At 41.5% G+C, this 17779-nt stretch overlaps 1 protein-coding gene across 1 annotated transcript in view; it reads right to left on the bottom strand.

The window, feature by feature from the left end:
* LOC124606682 (neprilysin-4-like) overlaps nt 1-17779 on the bottom strand; it is a 144896-nt gene that overhangs the window by 100683 nt on the left and 26434 nt on the right. The window contains exon 6 of the mRNA XM_047138697.1: nt 14266-14471. Within this exon, the coding sequence (XP_046994653.1) occupies nt 14266-14471 (206 nt within the window). The remainder of the gene's footprint in view (nt 1-14265; nt 14472-17779) is intronic.

Here is a 17779-nt window from a genome sequence, read left to right as displayed (position 1 = left end):
GGTGCGATGGGGAGGTTCCCTTGCAAGTACCCTTTGTCATGCATTTCACAGTGCTTTGCAGAGCATGTATGTAGACATCAATGTAACTTCTGTAATATGTCAATTTAGCATAAAAATTAGCAGAGATGCTGGCTACTATCTGAGCCTGAAATTTCAGTTAGTTGGTAGAAGTTTTCAGCCAATTAGAGTGAATAAAGTAGAAGTATCTCTTGAGCCTGTTGTGCTTCAAGAGATGAACACAGCTGAGCTGGGGTGTATTATAATCAAGAGTAAGTGAAATTTATTTCTGCTAAAGTCAATATTTATTTACTCTAGCTGTTGTACAGCTGAAAGGAAATTGTTTAGCTAATTTTAAGAAGTCTATTTGAGGTTAATCAGATCTATGATTAAAAATGTGTAAGGGACTTGGGTATTGCTCCAGGACTGATAAATAGAAAAGGTAAGAGGAACTTCATTTATCTGCTGCCAAATCTCTGAAGCAGTACTTGTGATACAACAACAACAATTACAACTACTACTAGTAGTAGCAGTAGTAGTTTATGTTGTTAATAGTCCAAAGACTGACTTGTATGAATTTGCGCAAGGTTTTTTTTAATATCTTTGCTACTACTGGAACTCACATTCATTCAAACTTGCTCAATGTATTCTAGTGTTGATCTCCATCCCTCACACCTCCCTCCATTACCAAAATATTTATTTCTTGATCCTTCAGAATACATCTTGTCAATGGAACCCTCCATTTAACGAAGTTGTTCTTTAAAGCTCTTTATCAGCCAAGTTTCACTTTTTGAGGCTACACTCCAAACAAAAGATGTTTTTAGTATCACCACCGGTGAACATTGAGATGGATGGAGGCAAGCTGGTGTTGATATCACAGCTGAATAGAACAGAATGCTGCCACAGAGGGTGCACATGAAATGTGGCATGGGCAGAGCCACTGACTCACCTGTCTACCTGTCAGTAGTGGTAGGCCTGGCCTGGGAGTTCTTATGTTGATTTCAACTACCTCAGACCTGGCTTTCACCTCACACTTTGCTTTGTTTCAGCATGCTAGTGTCAGTCACTGGAACTGGTCATGTTTCTGTTTATCTCCACGCTCATCTCTACATGGAGTTCAGACTCTCTGCTCCCCCACAGATTGATTTGCACATTGAGGTTCATCTCCTCATCCAGGGTTCAGTTCCTGGGCTTTGTCATCAAGACATTGTTGGCTCATATAGTTACATTTGTGCTGACAGTGACAGTTCATAGCGTTATCACACACTATGCAGATATAAAAAATTTCCAGCACATAAATTTGTATCAGAGATTAACATTTTTTTCTGAATGAAAAAACATAGGACAGTGGTGCCATACCCTTATGCTAGACTTGTTACCTGTAGGTCTGATCAGTACATGAGTATTACAGAGATGCTTCGTGAACTCAAATGGGAGTCCTTCAAGTGAAGATGAGATTCTTTTCATGAAACACTACGGAGAAAGTTTAGAGAACAGGCATTTGAAGCTGACTGCTGAACTGCCACCAACTTACATTTAGAACAAGGACCATGAAGATAAGATATGAAAACCAGGGCTTGCACAGAGTTGTATAGGCAGTTGTTTTTTCTCTTGCTCTTTATGGAAGTGGAACATGAAAGCAATTGATTAGTAGCAGTACAAGGTACCCTCCACCATGCACTATATGGTGGCTTGCAGAGTTTGTGTGTATGTAGAGTAAGATATTCTGAAATGTTGCAATATTTGTTATTTTACAACCTGGTTTTCATTTGTCATATCATTATCAGGTACAAAAATAAATATGCGTGACTGTGAAATTTTTGCAGTATCAAAGATTTTTATATAGTGCAATTGCAGAGAATCTCAGTTGGTTACCAAAGAGAACATTTACTAAGATTTTATTTAGAGCTAAAATGAGATGAATTTTTTCAATAAAGAAGACTGTGAAAATTATTAGGTTACATAAAATATGCAAGACATTAAATAGTGACCCACATGAAAAATTACAATTTTTTGGAGAGGAAAAGTAAGTTGAACAATATATAATAAAATTTGGTGACATGTTCCAAGGGGGTGACTGAAGAAGATAACCTTGCCATTAAAATGTCCATTATTGCAAACAGGTACAATATAAAAAGTGAGACTAAAGATGTAAATGAAACAACTGTAATTATACAAAATAAAATTTTAACGGGGCAAGTGAAACTACAGGAACTGAAATGAAGGCAAAAAATGGGGCATTTGAGAAAGAGGGGTAATTTACAAACTGATCTGGGTGGGCTGATACCAGTATCTGCAGTCAGAAGTGCCAAGAAAGGGAACTGTGTCTGATCATCCAGTAGTAGCCTTAAGCAAGTGGACACATGTACATGAATTTCCATTATTTCATGGAAGTACATCTTTCTTCCCTTGCGTGCCTTATGTAAGACTTCATCTTGTAACTTGTAATTGTAACTTCCTTTACGCATGTGGTCTCCAAAAGCAGTCTCATTTTCTAAGTCTACAACTTCCATGGCATCCCTTCAAGTGGATGGATATTACCCTGCCAGACTGACCTACATAGAATTTGCCATATTTACAACTGATCTAATATATTTCCATCATGAATTGGGTTCTGAACTATCTATTCTAGATAGTTTTTGGAGAATGCATTTAGTAACATTTCACAGTATGTCTTGTCATGCCCATCATAAATAAAACTATAACTATCCCAGTTTATTATTGGATGATTAAAGTCTCCTGCAATGATTACAGTGTGATTAGGGAACTTACATACATGTGAACTGAGGTTTTCTATAAAGTTTTCAGTTACGTCGAGAGGAAAACCTGGTGGTTGACAGAAGGGGCCTATTCTAATTTTTTGCCCACACTTGATTCTGAGTCTTGCCCAAACATTTTCACATGCAGCTTCAATTTCTAAATTGGTGGATTTGAGTTTCTTGTCTATTGTGAGAAATACACCACCTTCTTTTCTCACTTCCCTATTCTTTTGGTATACATTTAAATTTTCTCCAAAGGTCTCACTACTGTCAACTTTAGGTTTTAACCAGCTTTCTGTGCCCCATGTTATGTGAGCTTCAGTGCGTTTTAGGAGTGCTTCAAAAACTGGCACTTTGTTCCCAGTGCTTTGGCAGTTAACCACTAGGATTTTGATATTTTCATCTGCCGGAGACATTTTTTGGGTCTTACACTGATGCTTCTGGGTTCCTCATGGCTGTCATCATCTGGATTGGAGGGAGAGTCATCTAATCTAAAACAACTCTTGTGTACACTTCACACACAGTCAACTACTTGGGTTGGTGCACACCTGACCTACACTCCTGGAAATGGAAAAAAGAACACATTGACACCGGTGTGTCAGACCCACCATACTTGCTCCGGACACTGCGAGAGGGCTGTACAAGCAATGATCACACGCACGGCACAGCGGACACACCAGGAACCGCGGTGTTGGCCGTCGAATGGCGCTAGCTGCGCAGCATTTGTGCACCGCCGCCGTCAGTGTCAGCCAGTTTGCCGTGGCATACGGAGCTCCATCGCAGTCTTTAACACTGGTAGCATGCCGCGACAGCGTGGACGTGAACCGTATGTGCAGTTGACGGACTTTGAGCGAGGGCGTATAGTGGGCATGCGGGAGGCCGGGTGGACGTACCACCGAATTGCTCAACACGTGGGGCGTGAGGTCTCCACAGTACATCGATGTTGTCGCCAGTGGTCGGCGGAAGGTGCACGTGCCCGTCGACCTGGGACCGGACCCCAGCGACGCACGGATGCACGCCAAGACCGTAGGATCCTACGCAGTGCCGTAGGGGACCGCACCGCCACTTCCCAGCAAATTAGGGACACTGTTGCTCCTGGGGTATCGGCGAGGACCATTCGCAACCGTCTCCATGAAGCTGGGCTACGGTCCCGCACACCGTTAGGCCGTCTTCCGCTCACGCCCCAACATCGTGCAGCCCGCCTCCAGTGGTGTCGCGACAGGCGTGAATGGAGGGACGAATGGAGGCGTGTCGTCTTCAGCGATGAGAGTCGCTTCTGCCTTGGTGCCAATGATGGTCGTATGCGTGTTTGGCGCCGTGCAGGTGAGCGCCACAATCAGGACTGCATACGACCGAGGCACACAGGGCCAACACCCGGCATCATGGTGTGGGGAGCGATCTCCTACACTGGCCGTACACCACTGGTGATCGTCGAGGGGACACTGAATAGTGCACGGTACATCCAAACCGTCATCGAACCCATCGTTCTACCATTCCTAGACCGGCAAGGGAACTTGCTGTTCCAACAGGACAATGCACGTCCGCATGTATCCCGTGCCACCCAACGTGCTCTAGAAGGTGTAAGTCAACTACCCTGGCCAGCAAGATCTCCGGATCTGTCCCCCATTGAGCATGTTTGGGACTGGATGAAGCGTCGTCTCACGCGGTCTGCACGTCCAGCACGAACGCTGGTCCAACTGAGGCGCCAGGTGGAAATGGCATGGCAAGCCGTTCCACAGGACTACATCCAGCATCTCTACGATCGTCTCCATGGGAGAATAGCAGCCTGCATTGCTGCGAAAGGTGGATATACACTGTACTAGTGCCGACATTGTGCATGCTCTGTTGCCTGTGTCTATGTGCCTGTCGTTCTGTCAGTGTGATCATGTGATGTATCTGACCCCAGGAATGTGTCAATAAAGTTTCCCCTTCCTGGGACAATGAATTCACGGTGTTCTTATTTCAATTTCCAGGAGTGTATTTAGGGTGACCCTACAACTCTCAACCCAATGGCACAAGTGTAGGAAGTCATAGCCTAGCTTGTTACAGAACTCTCAGAGTCTCTGGTTCAAGCCTTCCCCTTGACTCAGAACAAGGGGCCCATGATCTGTTGTAAAGACAATGCTGCAGACTGTGAACTTTAGTGAAACTCTGTGAGCAATGCTGTAATTCTCAACCCCCTCTGACAGTCACTGGAATGATCCAAGTATGACCTTGAAGCCCAGACCACGGGCATCATTTGTTCCAATATGTGCTGCAATCTGTAGTTCATTGCACCCTGTTCCCTCAATGTCTGCTAGCATAGCCTCTTCAACATGCGGAATGAGTTCTCCAGGCCAACACACTGAGTGAACCTGGTGTTTCTTCCCATTCCTTATTGCCATTTCCCTAACGGGTACCATTATTCACCGAATGTTTGAACTACAAATAATTAATAGACCCCCTACCCTTTTGTGTTTTCCTCCTCCTGATGTGGGAAAAAGGACATTCCCCTAGAACAGGTGAAGTCATTCCCACTGTCTCATTTCAGTTTCAGTGAAAGGCAGCACCAAGAACTTGTTTGTTAAAGGGATCAGTACAACATCCTGAGTCCTCCGTGGTCTGTGTCTACCTTGTACAGGATGCCTACATGCACCATTGCCACACCAGTCACAGTCAAGTGGATGGGTGATGATGTGGCTTGAATTTCTTACAGAGGAGACAGAATCCACAGAAAACAATAGTACTTCAGGTATTTGTGGTACCTCTGGTACACAACTCTTGACAGCCCTCCCAAAACACCCATTCACAGCAGGTTCCAATTTCTTGACATTAGTCATGGTTATTTCCATGTGCTTCTAAGTACAACAACTCACCCTCTCCCCAAGAGTAGTAAACACAATGGGGCTGCATTATGCTTGGTTCAATATTTAACAGAACTGTAAACAACTTACACCTGGAGCAGTATTTTACACAATAGCATATAAATCACATTATGCTAAATTTGCTCATTCCCTTTTAATTTGTGAGTTTGATATGCATCAAATATTACAAGTAATCTTTTGACATTTAAGTAATTTATAACAATAAACAAGGTATCTGTTGCAGCAACAGAAAACTGTGTACAAGTTTTACTTCTTCTCTGAAGTGTTTTCCAGGTTTTTCACATTGACAGTAGCATTATCCTAGGACAACTGTGGGCAATATACACTCCTGTTAAAAGAAACAACTAACGTAACACAATACGTTACTTATTCACAATAACTATACATCACAAACACCAATTTATTATGAAATAGGTTATACAAAACACTCATAAATTGCAAAAATCTTTGCAACTGTCCAAAATTTCTCAAAATATACCTTTTCCAGACAAAAATATAATGAAATTTGGGAACTGTCAGTTGTGGAATTCAACCTTTTATATGCTGCAAAGAATAGCTGATGTCAAAAATTCCATGATGTCACTTATAATTTTCAGTTATCCAGATATTCCAAATTTTATTGCAGATGAGTCTGTAAGTATAACACAAGCCAATGAAGAGTTGAAAGTTTTCAAAGACTGTACTGAGGAAGTGAGAGTGAAAGGGTGGTCACTGCATCAAAAGTTATACTTCTCAGTTAGTCATTGAAATTGTGGTATTACAGATTTGTCAATAACACTGAATTTATGGTGATGTGCAGCAGAGGGATGAGAAATTAACTGAAGAACTAAGAACAGTCTGAGGAAGATTCAATTTTTGGAGAAGTGACATTATTGTCTCCCTGTATCAAATTATTTCTGATAAAAATTCTGGTGAGAAAGTAGAATTAAATCTGGTCAGGCATTGTGAAAAATATGTGATGAATGCATCCACTGCTATTTCAAAAATACCAGTTCCAGTCACTGAAGCTACTTCTGGTCTCTGGGTTGAATTTAATAAGATGTTTCCCAGGCTGCAGAGTAATCCACACCCAAGAGCAGCTGCAGTAGTGGCAGTGGATAAATATTTGTGAGAATCCCTGCTATAGAGGCAAGGCAACCCACTTTCGTGGTGGTCTGACAGCCATTCAGGCTGTCAGTATACCACTCACTGTCTGAACTTGCAAAAATGTGATATATATTGTTGCTACTTCCACATCATGTGAAAGAGTATTCTCAAAAGCAAGACACCTTACAACACACAGAAGAAATTACCTGACAGAAATGGGAGGAACAAATCATATTTTTAAGTTGAAGTGTCTAAGCATTCACTTCAGAAGTGATTCCAAGTCTGTTTATTTTTATTCATGTAAGTATCTGATTCCGGAGTGTTTGTTTATATCTTTAATGGTATAAGACCACAGCTGATGGATAGGATGCTGATTGTGAAGAGAAGGGGGGGGGGGGGGCTGGGGGAGGGGGGGGGGATGAGTCATGCAACGCTGATATAGAGGGAGAGGGAAAGAGTGCAAGTGAGTGAATCAAAGCCAAGTCTAGTAGTTGTGGATGTCTTGAAGTGTTGGAACTGCGAAATGTTTGAAATACCAGTTCATTGAAATTGAGTGGTAAGTTCACATTCCATGGGAGTGAAACTTTAAATTTTGAATGACTCATTCATGAGCACCCATTGCTAGCCCTATGGAGGTTGCCAAAATCACCTGTGAATGAATTCTTTCAGGGTAAGGACAGGACATGTATGAGATGCCCCAAGGCCACAAGTGTGAGAAATTTTTATTATTTGAATTTTCCAATGGTCTGCTGCTACTGGACCTACCTTCTCTCATTCACCTGGCAATTCTCAATATGTAATCCCTATGTGCAATTTAACTGATAGGATTTCTTTTTTTGAACATGAATACCATACATTAATTACAAGCTCAGACCACTTTCCAGTCTTGACTGCACCTGCAAATGGGCGTACACTTTGTATCTGATGATGGCATAATATACAAGACCCAGTTCATAATACAGGGTGGCGCAGATGGATCGGGTGGTTTTGAAGTGGACTGTACGTCTGGAGGGGGGGAGCCAGGTGTTCGGCGACTTCGTCCTGTGGTGGGGGGGACGGGAAGTTTCAGTTGCAGGCTGGCAGTCAGTTGCGATGGCTACGTGGTCCGTTGAGCATCGTGTTTTCGCAGTGGAAGAGTTCATACGCAATAACGAGTCAATTGTTGCTGTGACGCGTGCCTTTCGCCGGCGTTTCAACATCCCACCTCGCGGTAGTGTTCCTAAGCGAGATACGATATTGAGTTGGGTGCATAATTTCCGCACTACTGGTTCATGTGCTCCAAAATGGACGCCTAGACCGCCAACAATAACAACGCCTGAGAACGTGGAGCGTGTGAGACGCGATGTCACTGCGAGCCCACGTCGATCAACGAGACGTCGTGCTCAAGCTCTTGGAATGTCACGTCGGAGCCTTCAAAGGATTCTTAACGAAGAACTGAAATTCCACCCCTATAAAATCCTGTTGGTACAGAAGATTCTCCCAACAGACCATCTTCAAAGGCTTCAGTTTAGCCAACAGATGTTGGAGTTATTGGAAGATGTAAACCTGATTATCATGATGTCTGACGAGGCTCACTTTCACATTAACGGATACGTAAACAAGCAAAATTGCCGTTACTGGGCCGACACTAACCCAAGAGATCTACACCAACGGCCTCTCCATAGTGACAAAGTGACGGTTTGGTGTGGGGTTTCTAAGGTAGGGATAATTGGTCCTTACTTTTTTGAAAATGAAAGGGAGCAGGCGGTTACTGTTAATTCACAGCGTTATGTGAACATGATTGAAGATTTTCTTCTCCCACAACTTGAAGAGAACAATTACGACATGGGCAATATGTGGTTCCAACAAGACGGGGCAACTGCACATACCGCTAGGATATCAATGCAAGCTGTACGCGCTCTGTTCCCTGGCCGTTTGATTTCCCGTAATGGAGATGTCCATTGGCCCCCTCGCTCGCCGGACCTCACGGTATGTGACTTTTTCTTATGGGGCTATTTAAAAGCAAGGGTCTACATGAACAAACCCCGGACCATTCAGGAGTTGAAGGCAGCAATTCACACCGAAATCACATCAATTCCTGGTGATGTGCTTGAGCGGGCAATGTGGAACGTTAAGGACCGACTCCAAGAATGCGTCGCTCGAGAAGGAGGGCATTTGATGGATGTAATTTTTAAAAACTAACATTACTATTTTTTTGTTAATAAACTTCCATTGTAACTACACGTTTTGCACTTTATTTCAATCCAATACCTTTACAATTGACAGTTTGACAAGTATTTTAAAACCACCCGATCCATTTGCGCCACCCTGTATAATAAATTTTGTAGAATATAACACCAGTGTTATGTGTTTATCATTTGTAATGTATAAAATATTCTACCAAGAGCCAAAGGAACAGACGATTAATAGAATGTTTTTCTCTCATTAGTGTGCTGCCAGATCTTGAAACAAAGTTGTTATTCCATTTAATGCACAATATGTTGACAACTGACCAAGTCCTCTCCTTCATATGATGTGATTTTTGTTGTATTACATATTCGTGGCCTGGTTTCCAACCATGGTATTAACTGTTTATAGCCTTGATCAACTCCTGGTGCCCCCTCTGCCATTTGATGCTCATTCGTTTTCCCATACTTTCATGGACATGCATCAAAATGCACTCTCTCTCAGTGTTTTCCAGTTCTAGTGGACGATATGGCTTCCAAGGTTTCATAAACTGAATGCTGGACACAAATCCTCATTGAAGTTGAAAGCTCCATCCTGGTTTCTTAGGTTTTCTGATATTTTTATTTCTATAGACTCCATAACTATACAGCTCAAATAACTTGTCATTTGCTCTAAAATAACAGTCTCACTGGATTCAGTTTCATAATTATGCTTAAGGTAGTGCTGGGTAACAGCTAATTTGTCTGGTTGTCTTAATCATCAAGCCACTGATGTTTCTTGGAGTTCTCCTTGACTGTCTGAATAGTCTGTCCCACATAAGACGTGCTGCATTTGCTTGGCATGCACTACACACATCCCTTTCAAGGACCAAGATTGTCTTTAACATAACAAAGAAGGCTATTTATCTTTGCTGACAGCAGCAAAATACAATGGATGTCATATTTCCTTAGGAGTCTATTAAACTTCCCAGAGATTTGGCCAGAATAAGGAAGATAAACAATTCTTGGCATCTCTTTCCCTGTCTCAGGCTCAATCTCTTTCTCAAGCATAGTTGATTTTGAGTGCAACACCACCTCAGTTTGGTGACCTGAGTACCCATTCCTTCAGAACACTGTTCATAGCTGTTGTAATTCTTCAACAAGGCTCGTATTGCCTGACAGCATTCAAGCTCTATGGACCACAATGTTTAATCTGGAATTACTTTTTGATGGATTTTGATAGCTTCAGGCATGAAGGTAAAGGTCAGTGTGCATGGGTTTTCTATGTACCCTGTGACCAGCAGGTCCCTGTAGTCTTCTTTTAACTAACATGTCAAGGAAAGATAACTGGCCTTCTTTTTCAGTTTCCATCAGGAATTTTATATTATGACGGATAGAGTTTAAATGTTCCCGCATTTCTTCAAATTTTTATGTTCCATCTGGCCACACCACAAGTGTGTTCTACACATATCAACAGAAACACATTATTTGAAGTGGCAAATTATAGTGCTTTCACTTCAAATTGTTCTATATATAGGCTTGCCATGGCAGTTGATACCAGACTATCCATTGACCATTGGTTTATTTGCAATGTTTTACAATAAATACAAGGACATGAGAATGTGACTAAAGAACTGAGTAAACAAACATTGAACATTTCTGAGATCAACTCTAAGGATTTTCTGATACAACTTTTTTTTTTTTTTTTTTTTTTATGTTCAGAAACAGTCGGCTGTTATGATCTTAAAATGAGAGTTTCTGACATATGAACAGGTTACTTTGCAAGAAAGATAACCCTCTTCTGGAATTTTTGCACATTCAGAATTCTCAGCTAAATTCATCACACATAGTTATTGATGTGACTTATGTCAGTATTGTGTAGCAAACTTTCAAACACTTGTTGGGTCATTTTTTTGTATTTTTTAAATACTGTGAAAATTCCATGATATACATGCATCACATCACTTTCGTTGTATTAAAGAAAATATGAAGCTCAAAGATTTTATGTCTGTATAACACTTTACTCCCCCCCCCCCCCCCCCATGAACCATGGACCTTGCCGTTGGTGGGGAGGCTTGCGTGCCTCAGCGATACAGATAGCCGTACCGTAGGTGCAACCACAACGGAGGGGTATCTGTTGAGAGGCCAGACAAACGTGTGGTTCCTGAAGAAGGGCAGCAGCCTTTTCAGTAGTTGCAAGGGCAACAGTCTGAATGATTGACTGATCTGGCCTTGTAACAATAACCAAAACGGCCTTGCTGTGCTGGTACTGCGAACGGCTGAAAGCAAGGGGAAACTACAGCCGTAATTTTTCCCGAGGGCATGCAGCTTTACTGTATGATTACATGATGATGGCGTCCTCTTGGGTAAAATATTCCGGAGGTAAAATAGTCCCCCATTCGGATCTCCGGCGGGGACTACTCAAGAGGATGTCGTTATCAGGAGAAAGAAAACTGGCGTTCTACAGATCAGAGCGTGGAATGTCAGATCCCTTAATCGGGCAGGTAGGTTAGAAAATTTAAAAAGGGAAATGGATAGGTGGAAGTTAGATATAGTGGGAATTAGTGAAGTTTGGTGGCAGGAGGAACAAGACTTCTGGTCAGGTGAGTACAGGGTTATAAACACAAAATCAAATAGGGGTAATGCAGGAGTAGGTTTAATAATGAATAGGAAAATAGGAATGCGGGTAAGCTACTACAAACAGCACAGTGAACGCATTATTGTGGCCAAGATAGATACGAAGCCCACGCCTACTACAGTAGTACAAGTTTATATGCCAACTAGCTCTGCAGATGACGAAGAAATTGAGGAAATGTATGATGAAATAAAAGAAATTATTCAGATTGTGAAGGGAGACGAAAATTTAATAGTCATGGGTGACTGGAATTCGAGTGTAGGAAAAGGGAGAGAAGGAAACATAGTAGGTGAATATGGATTGGGGGACAGAAATGAAAGAGGAAGCCGCCTGGTCGAATTTTGCACAGAGCACAACATAATCATAACTAACACTTGGTTTAAGAATCATGAAAGTAGGTTGTATACATGGAAGAACCCTGGAGATACTAAAAGGTATCAGATAGATTATATAATGGTAAGACAGAGATTTAGGAACCAGGTTTTAAATTGTAAGACATTTCCAGGGGCAGATGTGGACTCTGACCACAATCTATTGGTTATGACCTGTAGATTAAAACTGAAGAAACTGCAAAAAGGTGGGAATTTAAGGAGATGGGACCTGGATAAACTAAAACAACCAGAGGTTGTACAGAGATTTAGGGAGAGCATAAGGGGGCAATTGACAGGAATGGGGGAAATAAATACAGTAGAAGAAGAATGGGTAGCTTTGAGGGATGAAGTAGTGAAGGCAGCAGAGGATCAAGTAGGTAAAAAGACGAGGGCTAATAGAAATCCTTGGGTAACAGAAGAAATATTGAATTTAATTGATGAAAGGAGAAAATATAAAAATGCAGTAAGTGAAACAGGCAAAAAGGAATACAAACGTCTCAAAAATGAGATCGACAGGAAGTGCAAAATGGCTAAGCAGGGATGGCTAGAGGACAAATGTAAGGATGTAGAGGCCTATCTCACTAGGGGTAAGATAGATACCGCCTACAGGAAAATTAAAGAGACCTTTGGAGAGAAGAGAACCACTTGTATGAATATCAAGAGCTCAGATGGAAACCCAGTTCTAAGCAAAGAAGGGAAAGCAGAAAGGTGGAAGGAGTATATAGAGGGTCTATACAAGGGCGATGTACGTGAGGACAATATTATGCAAATGGAAGAGGATGTAGATGAAGATGAAATGGGAGATATGATACTGCGTGAAGAGTTTGACAGAGCACTGAAAGACCTGAGTCGAAACAAGGCCCCCGTAGTAGACAATATTCCATTGGAACTACTGACGGCCGTGGGAGAGCCAGTCATGACAAAACTCTACCATCTGACGAGCAAGATGTATGAGACAGGCGAAATACCCTCAGACTTCAAGAAGAATATAATAATTCCAATCCCAAAGAAAGCAGGTGTTGACAGATGTGAAAATTACCGAACTATCAGCTTAATAAGTCACAGCTGCAAAATACTAACACGAATTCTTTACAGACGAATGGAAAAACTAGTAGAAGCCAACCTCGGGGAAGATCAGTTTGGATTCCGTAGAAACACTGGAACACGTGAGGCAATACTGACCTTACGACTTAGCTTAGAAGAAAGATTAAGGAAAGGCAAACCTACGTTTCTAGCATTTGTAGACTTAGAGAAAGCTTTTGACAATGTTGACTGGAATACTCTCTTTCAAATTCTAAAGGTGGCAGGGGTAAAATACAGGGAGCGAAAGGCTATTTACAATTTGTACAGAAACCAAAGGGCAGTTATAAGAGTCGAGGGACATGAAAGGGAAGCAGTGGTTGGGAAGGGAGTAAGACAGGGTTGTAGCCTCTCCCCGATGTTGTTCAATCTGTATATTGAGCAAGCAGTAAAGGATACAAAAGAAAAATTCGGAGTAGGTATTAAAATTCATGGAGAAGAAATAAAAACTTTGAGGTTCGCCGATGACATTGTAATTCTGTCAGAGACAGCAAAGGACTTGGAAGAGCAGTTGAATGGAATGGACAGTGTCTTGAAAGGAGGATATAAGATGAACATCAACAAAAGCAAAACAAGGATAATGGAATGTAGTCTAATTAAGTCGGGTGATGCTGAGGGAATTAGATTAGGAAATGAGGCACTTAAAGTAGTAAAGGAGTTTTGCTATTTGGGGAGCAAAATAACTGATGATGGTCGAAGTAGAGAGGATATAAAATGTAGGCTGGCAATGGCAAGGAAAGCGTTTCTGAAGAAGAGAAATTTCTTAACATCCAGTATTGATTTAAGTGTCAGGAAGTCATTTCTGAAAGTATTCGTATGGAGTGCAGCCATGTATGGAAGTGAAACATGGACGATAAATAGTTTGGACAAGAAGCGAATAGAAGCTTTCGAAATGTGGTGCTACAGAAGAATGCTGAAGATTAGATGGGTAGATCACATAACTAATGAGGAAGTATTGAATAGGATTGGGGAGAAGAGAAGTTTGTGGCACAACTTGACCAGAAGAAGGGATCGGTTGGTAGGACATGTTCTGAGGCATCAAGGGATCACCAATTTAGTATTGGAGGGCAGCGTGGAGGGTAAAAATCGTAGAGGGAGACCAAGAGATGAATACACTAAGCAGATTCAGAAGGATGTAGGTTGCAGTAGGTACTGGGAGATGAAAAAGCTTGCACAGGATAGAGTAGCATGGAGAGTTGCATCAAACCAGTCTCAGGACTGAAGACCACAACAACAACAACAACACTTTACTGATGCAAATGCTGAAATAATTTTATGTAATTACTAACTTCTAAATAAACAGTAACCTCAAGAAAGTTTAAGACTTACAGTTATGACACTCCGGCTAGAATTTTTACGATCCAAGTAAACATAGACCAGGATGAGAGGGGAAACAGCAAGCTTCTTTGTCAAAAATGCCACCGCTTTCTGCCAGTCAAATGTGAGTTCATCCCAGTCATCATGGGCCATGGGCCACCCTCCAAGTTCCTCCAACATCTTGCTTAGCAGTTCGAGGCCATCAGCTTCCACAGTGTCTGTGAAATATCTTCAGTTCATAATTTAAAAAATCGATTAACAGTAATATTAAATAGCACTTTTTAACATATAAGGCTAAAAACGCACCAAATAGCAGAGAAAGGAAGGACAGACAAATTCAGGGTGTGTGGGGAGGGGGCGCATTGAGCAGGGGCTGCACGGGCTATGGTATGTATGTATGTATGTCTACGTATACTCTACAGCTCAAACCAGGATTCACCCAAAAGGGTGGCAAAGATTTCAGTGACATGAAATAAGGCAAAGACGACCACTCATCTAGATAGGATCGATGTACGGTGCGCAGAAATTCATAATAGAAAACAGTTGACACTAGCTTTCTAGCTTGTGCTCTTTTTCAGATAAGAGTACACACAATCACACACATGACCACACAGACACCCAAACACATGCACTCGTGTGGCAGCAGGCATATATGTTTGTATGTGTGAATGTGTGTACTCTAACTAGAAAAAGAACGAGACCTCAAAAGCTAGTGTTAACTGTTTTCTATTACATGTTTGTGTGTGTGCCATGCACAAATCCTTCATAGGTAACTGGTTGCCTTTCTCTTATTTTATATATTTTTCCATCCATGAATTTCCATTATAGTTTTCAATCATGCTTTTGACAACTCAACACATATACATCTACATGCATACTCCGCAAGCCACTGTATGAAGCATGGCGAAGGGTGTCTTGTACCACTACTAGTCATTTCCTTTCCTGACCCATTCGCAAATAGATAGAGCAAGGGAAAAATGACTGACTGTGTGTCTCTGCACGTGCCCTAATTTCTCTTAGCTTGTCTCCATGATTTCCCCCCCCCCCCCCCCAACCAAGTCAAGATCCCAAACACCTGAGCAGTACTGAAGAATGTGTCACATTAGTGTCCTATATGCAATCTCCTTTATAAGTGAGCCATGTTGTTGTTGTTGTGGTCTTCAGTCCTGAGACTGGTTTGATGCAGCTCTCCATGCTACTCAATCCTGTGCAAGCTGCTTCATCTCCCAGTACCTACTGCAACCTACATCCTTCTGAATCTGCTTGGTGTATTCATCTCTTGGTCTCCCTCTATGATTTTTACCCTCCACGCTATCCTCCAATACTAAATTGGTGATCCCTTGATGCCTCAGAACATGTCCTACCAACCGATCCCTTCTTCTGGTCAAGTTGTGCCACAAACTTCTCTTCTCCCCAATCCTATTCAATACTTCCTCATTAGTTATGTGATCTACCCATCTAATCTTCAGCATTTTTCTGTAGCACCACATTTCGAAAGTTTCTATTCCCATCTTGTCCAAACTATTTATCGTCCATGTTTCACTTCCATACATGGCTACACTCCATACAAATACTTTCAGAAATGACTTCCTGACACTTAAATCTATACTCGATGATAACAAATTTCTCTTCTTCAGAAACGCTTTCCTTGCCATTGTCAGTCTACATTTTATATCCTCTCTACTTCGACCATCATCAGTTATTTTGCTCCCCAAATAGCAAAACTCCTTTACTACTTTAAGTGTCTCATTTCCTAATCTAATTTCCTCAGCATCACCTGACTTAATTCGACTACATTCCATTATCCTTGTTTTGCTTTTGTTGATGTTCATCTTATATCCTCCTTTCAAGACACTGTCCATTCCATTCAACTGCTCTTCCAAGTCCTTTGCTGTCTCTGACAGAATTACAATGTCATCGGCGAACCCCACAGTTTTTATTTCTTCTCCATGAATTTTAATACCTACTCCGAATTTTTCTTTTGTATCCTTTACTGCTTGCTCAATATACAGATTGAACAACATCGGGGAGAGGCTACAACCCTGTCTTACTCCCTTCCCAACCACTGCTTCCCTTTCATGTCCCTCGACTCTTATAACTGCCATCTGGTTTCTGTACAAATTGTAAATAGCCTTTCGCTCCCTGTATTTTATCCCTGCCACCTTTAGAATTTGAAAGAGAGTATTCCAGTCAACATTGTCAAAAGCTTACTCTAAGTCTACAAATGCTAGAAACGTAGGTTTGCCTTTCCTTAATCTTTCTTCTAAGATAAGTCGTAAGGTCAGTATTGCCTCACGTGTTCCAGTGTTTCTACGGAATCCAAACTGATCTTCCCCGAGGTTGGCTTCTACTAGTTTTTCCATTCGTTTGTAAAGAATTCGTGTTAGTATTTTGCAGCTGTGACTTATTAAACTGATAGTTCGGTAATTTTCACATCTGTCAACACCTGCTTTCTTTGGGATTGGAATTATTATATTCTTCTTGAAGTCTGAGGGTATTTCGCCTGTTTCATACATCTTGCTCACCAGATGGTAGAGTTTTGTCAGGACTGGCTCTCCCACGGCCGTCAGTAGTTCCAATGGAATGTTGTCTACTCCGAGGGCCTTGTTTCGACTCAGGTCTTTCAGTGCTCTGTCAAACTCTTCACGCAGTATCATATCTCCCATTTCATCTTCATCTACATCCTCTTCCATTTCCATAATATTGTCCTCAAGTACATCACCCTTGTATAGACCCTCTATATACTCCTTCCACCTTTCTGCTTTCCCTTCTTTGCTTAGAACTGGGTTTCCATCTGAGCTCTTGATATTCATACAAGTCGTTCTCTTATCTCCAAAGGTGTCTTTAATTTTCCTGTAGGCAGTATCTATCTTACCCCTAGTGAGATAGGCCTCTACATTCTTACATTTTTCCTCTAGCCATCCCTGCTTAGCCATTTTGCACTTCCTGTCAATCTCATTTTTGAGACGTTTGTATTCCTTATTGCCTGCTTCACTTACTGCATTTTTATAATTTCTCCTTTCATCAATTAAATTCAATATTTCTTCTGTTACCCAAGGATTTCTACTAGCCCTCATCTTTTTACCTACTTGATCCTCTGCTGCCTTCGCTACTTCATCTCTCAAAGCCACCCATTCTTCTTCTACTGTATTTCTTTCCCCCATTCCTGTCAATTGTTCCCTTATACTCTCCCCGAAACTCTGTACAACCTCTGGTTCTTTCAGTTTATCCAGGTCCCATCTCCTTAAATTCCCACCTTTTTGCAGTTTCTTCAGTTTTAATCTACAGGTCATAACCAATAGATTGTGGTCAGAGTCCACATCTGCCCCTGGAAATGTCTTACAATTTAAAACCTGGTTCCTAAATCTCTGTCTTACCATTATATAATCTATCTGATACCTTTTAGTATCTCCAGGGTTCTTCCATGTATACAACCTTCATTCATGATTCTTAAACCAAGTGTTAGCTATGATTATGTTGTGCTCTGTGCAAAATTCTACCAGGCGGCTTCCTCTTTCATTTCTTA

This window comes from Schistocerca americana, chromosome 3, assembly GCF_021461395.2.
Source record: "Schistocerca americana isolate TAMUIC-IGC-003095 chromosome 3, iqSchAmer2.1, whole genome shotgun sequence".
Lineage (NCBI taxonomy): Eukaryota > Metazoa > Arthropoda > Insecta > Orthoptera > Acrididae > Schistocerca > Schistocerca americana.
Note: the sequence above shows the minus strand (reverse complement) of the source record. Positions and strands in the feature narration are given on the sequence as shown.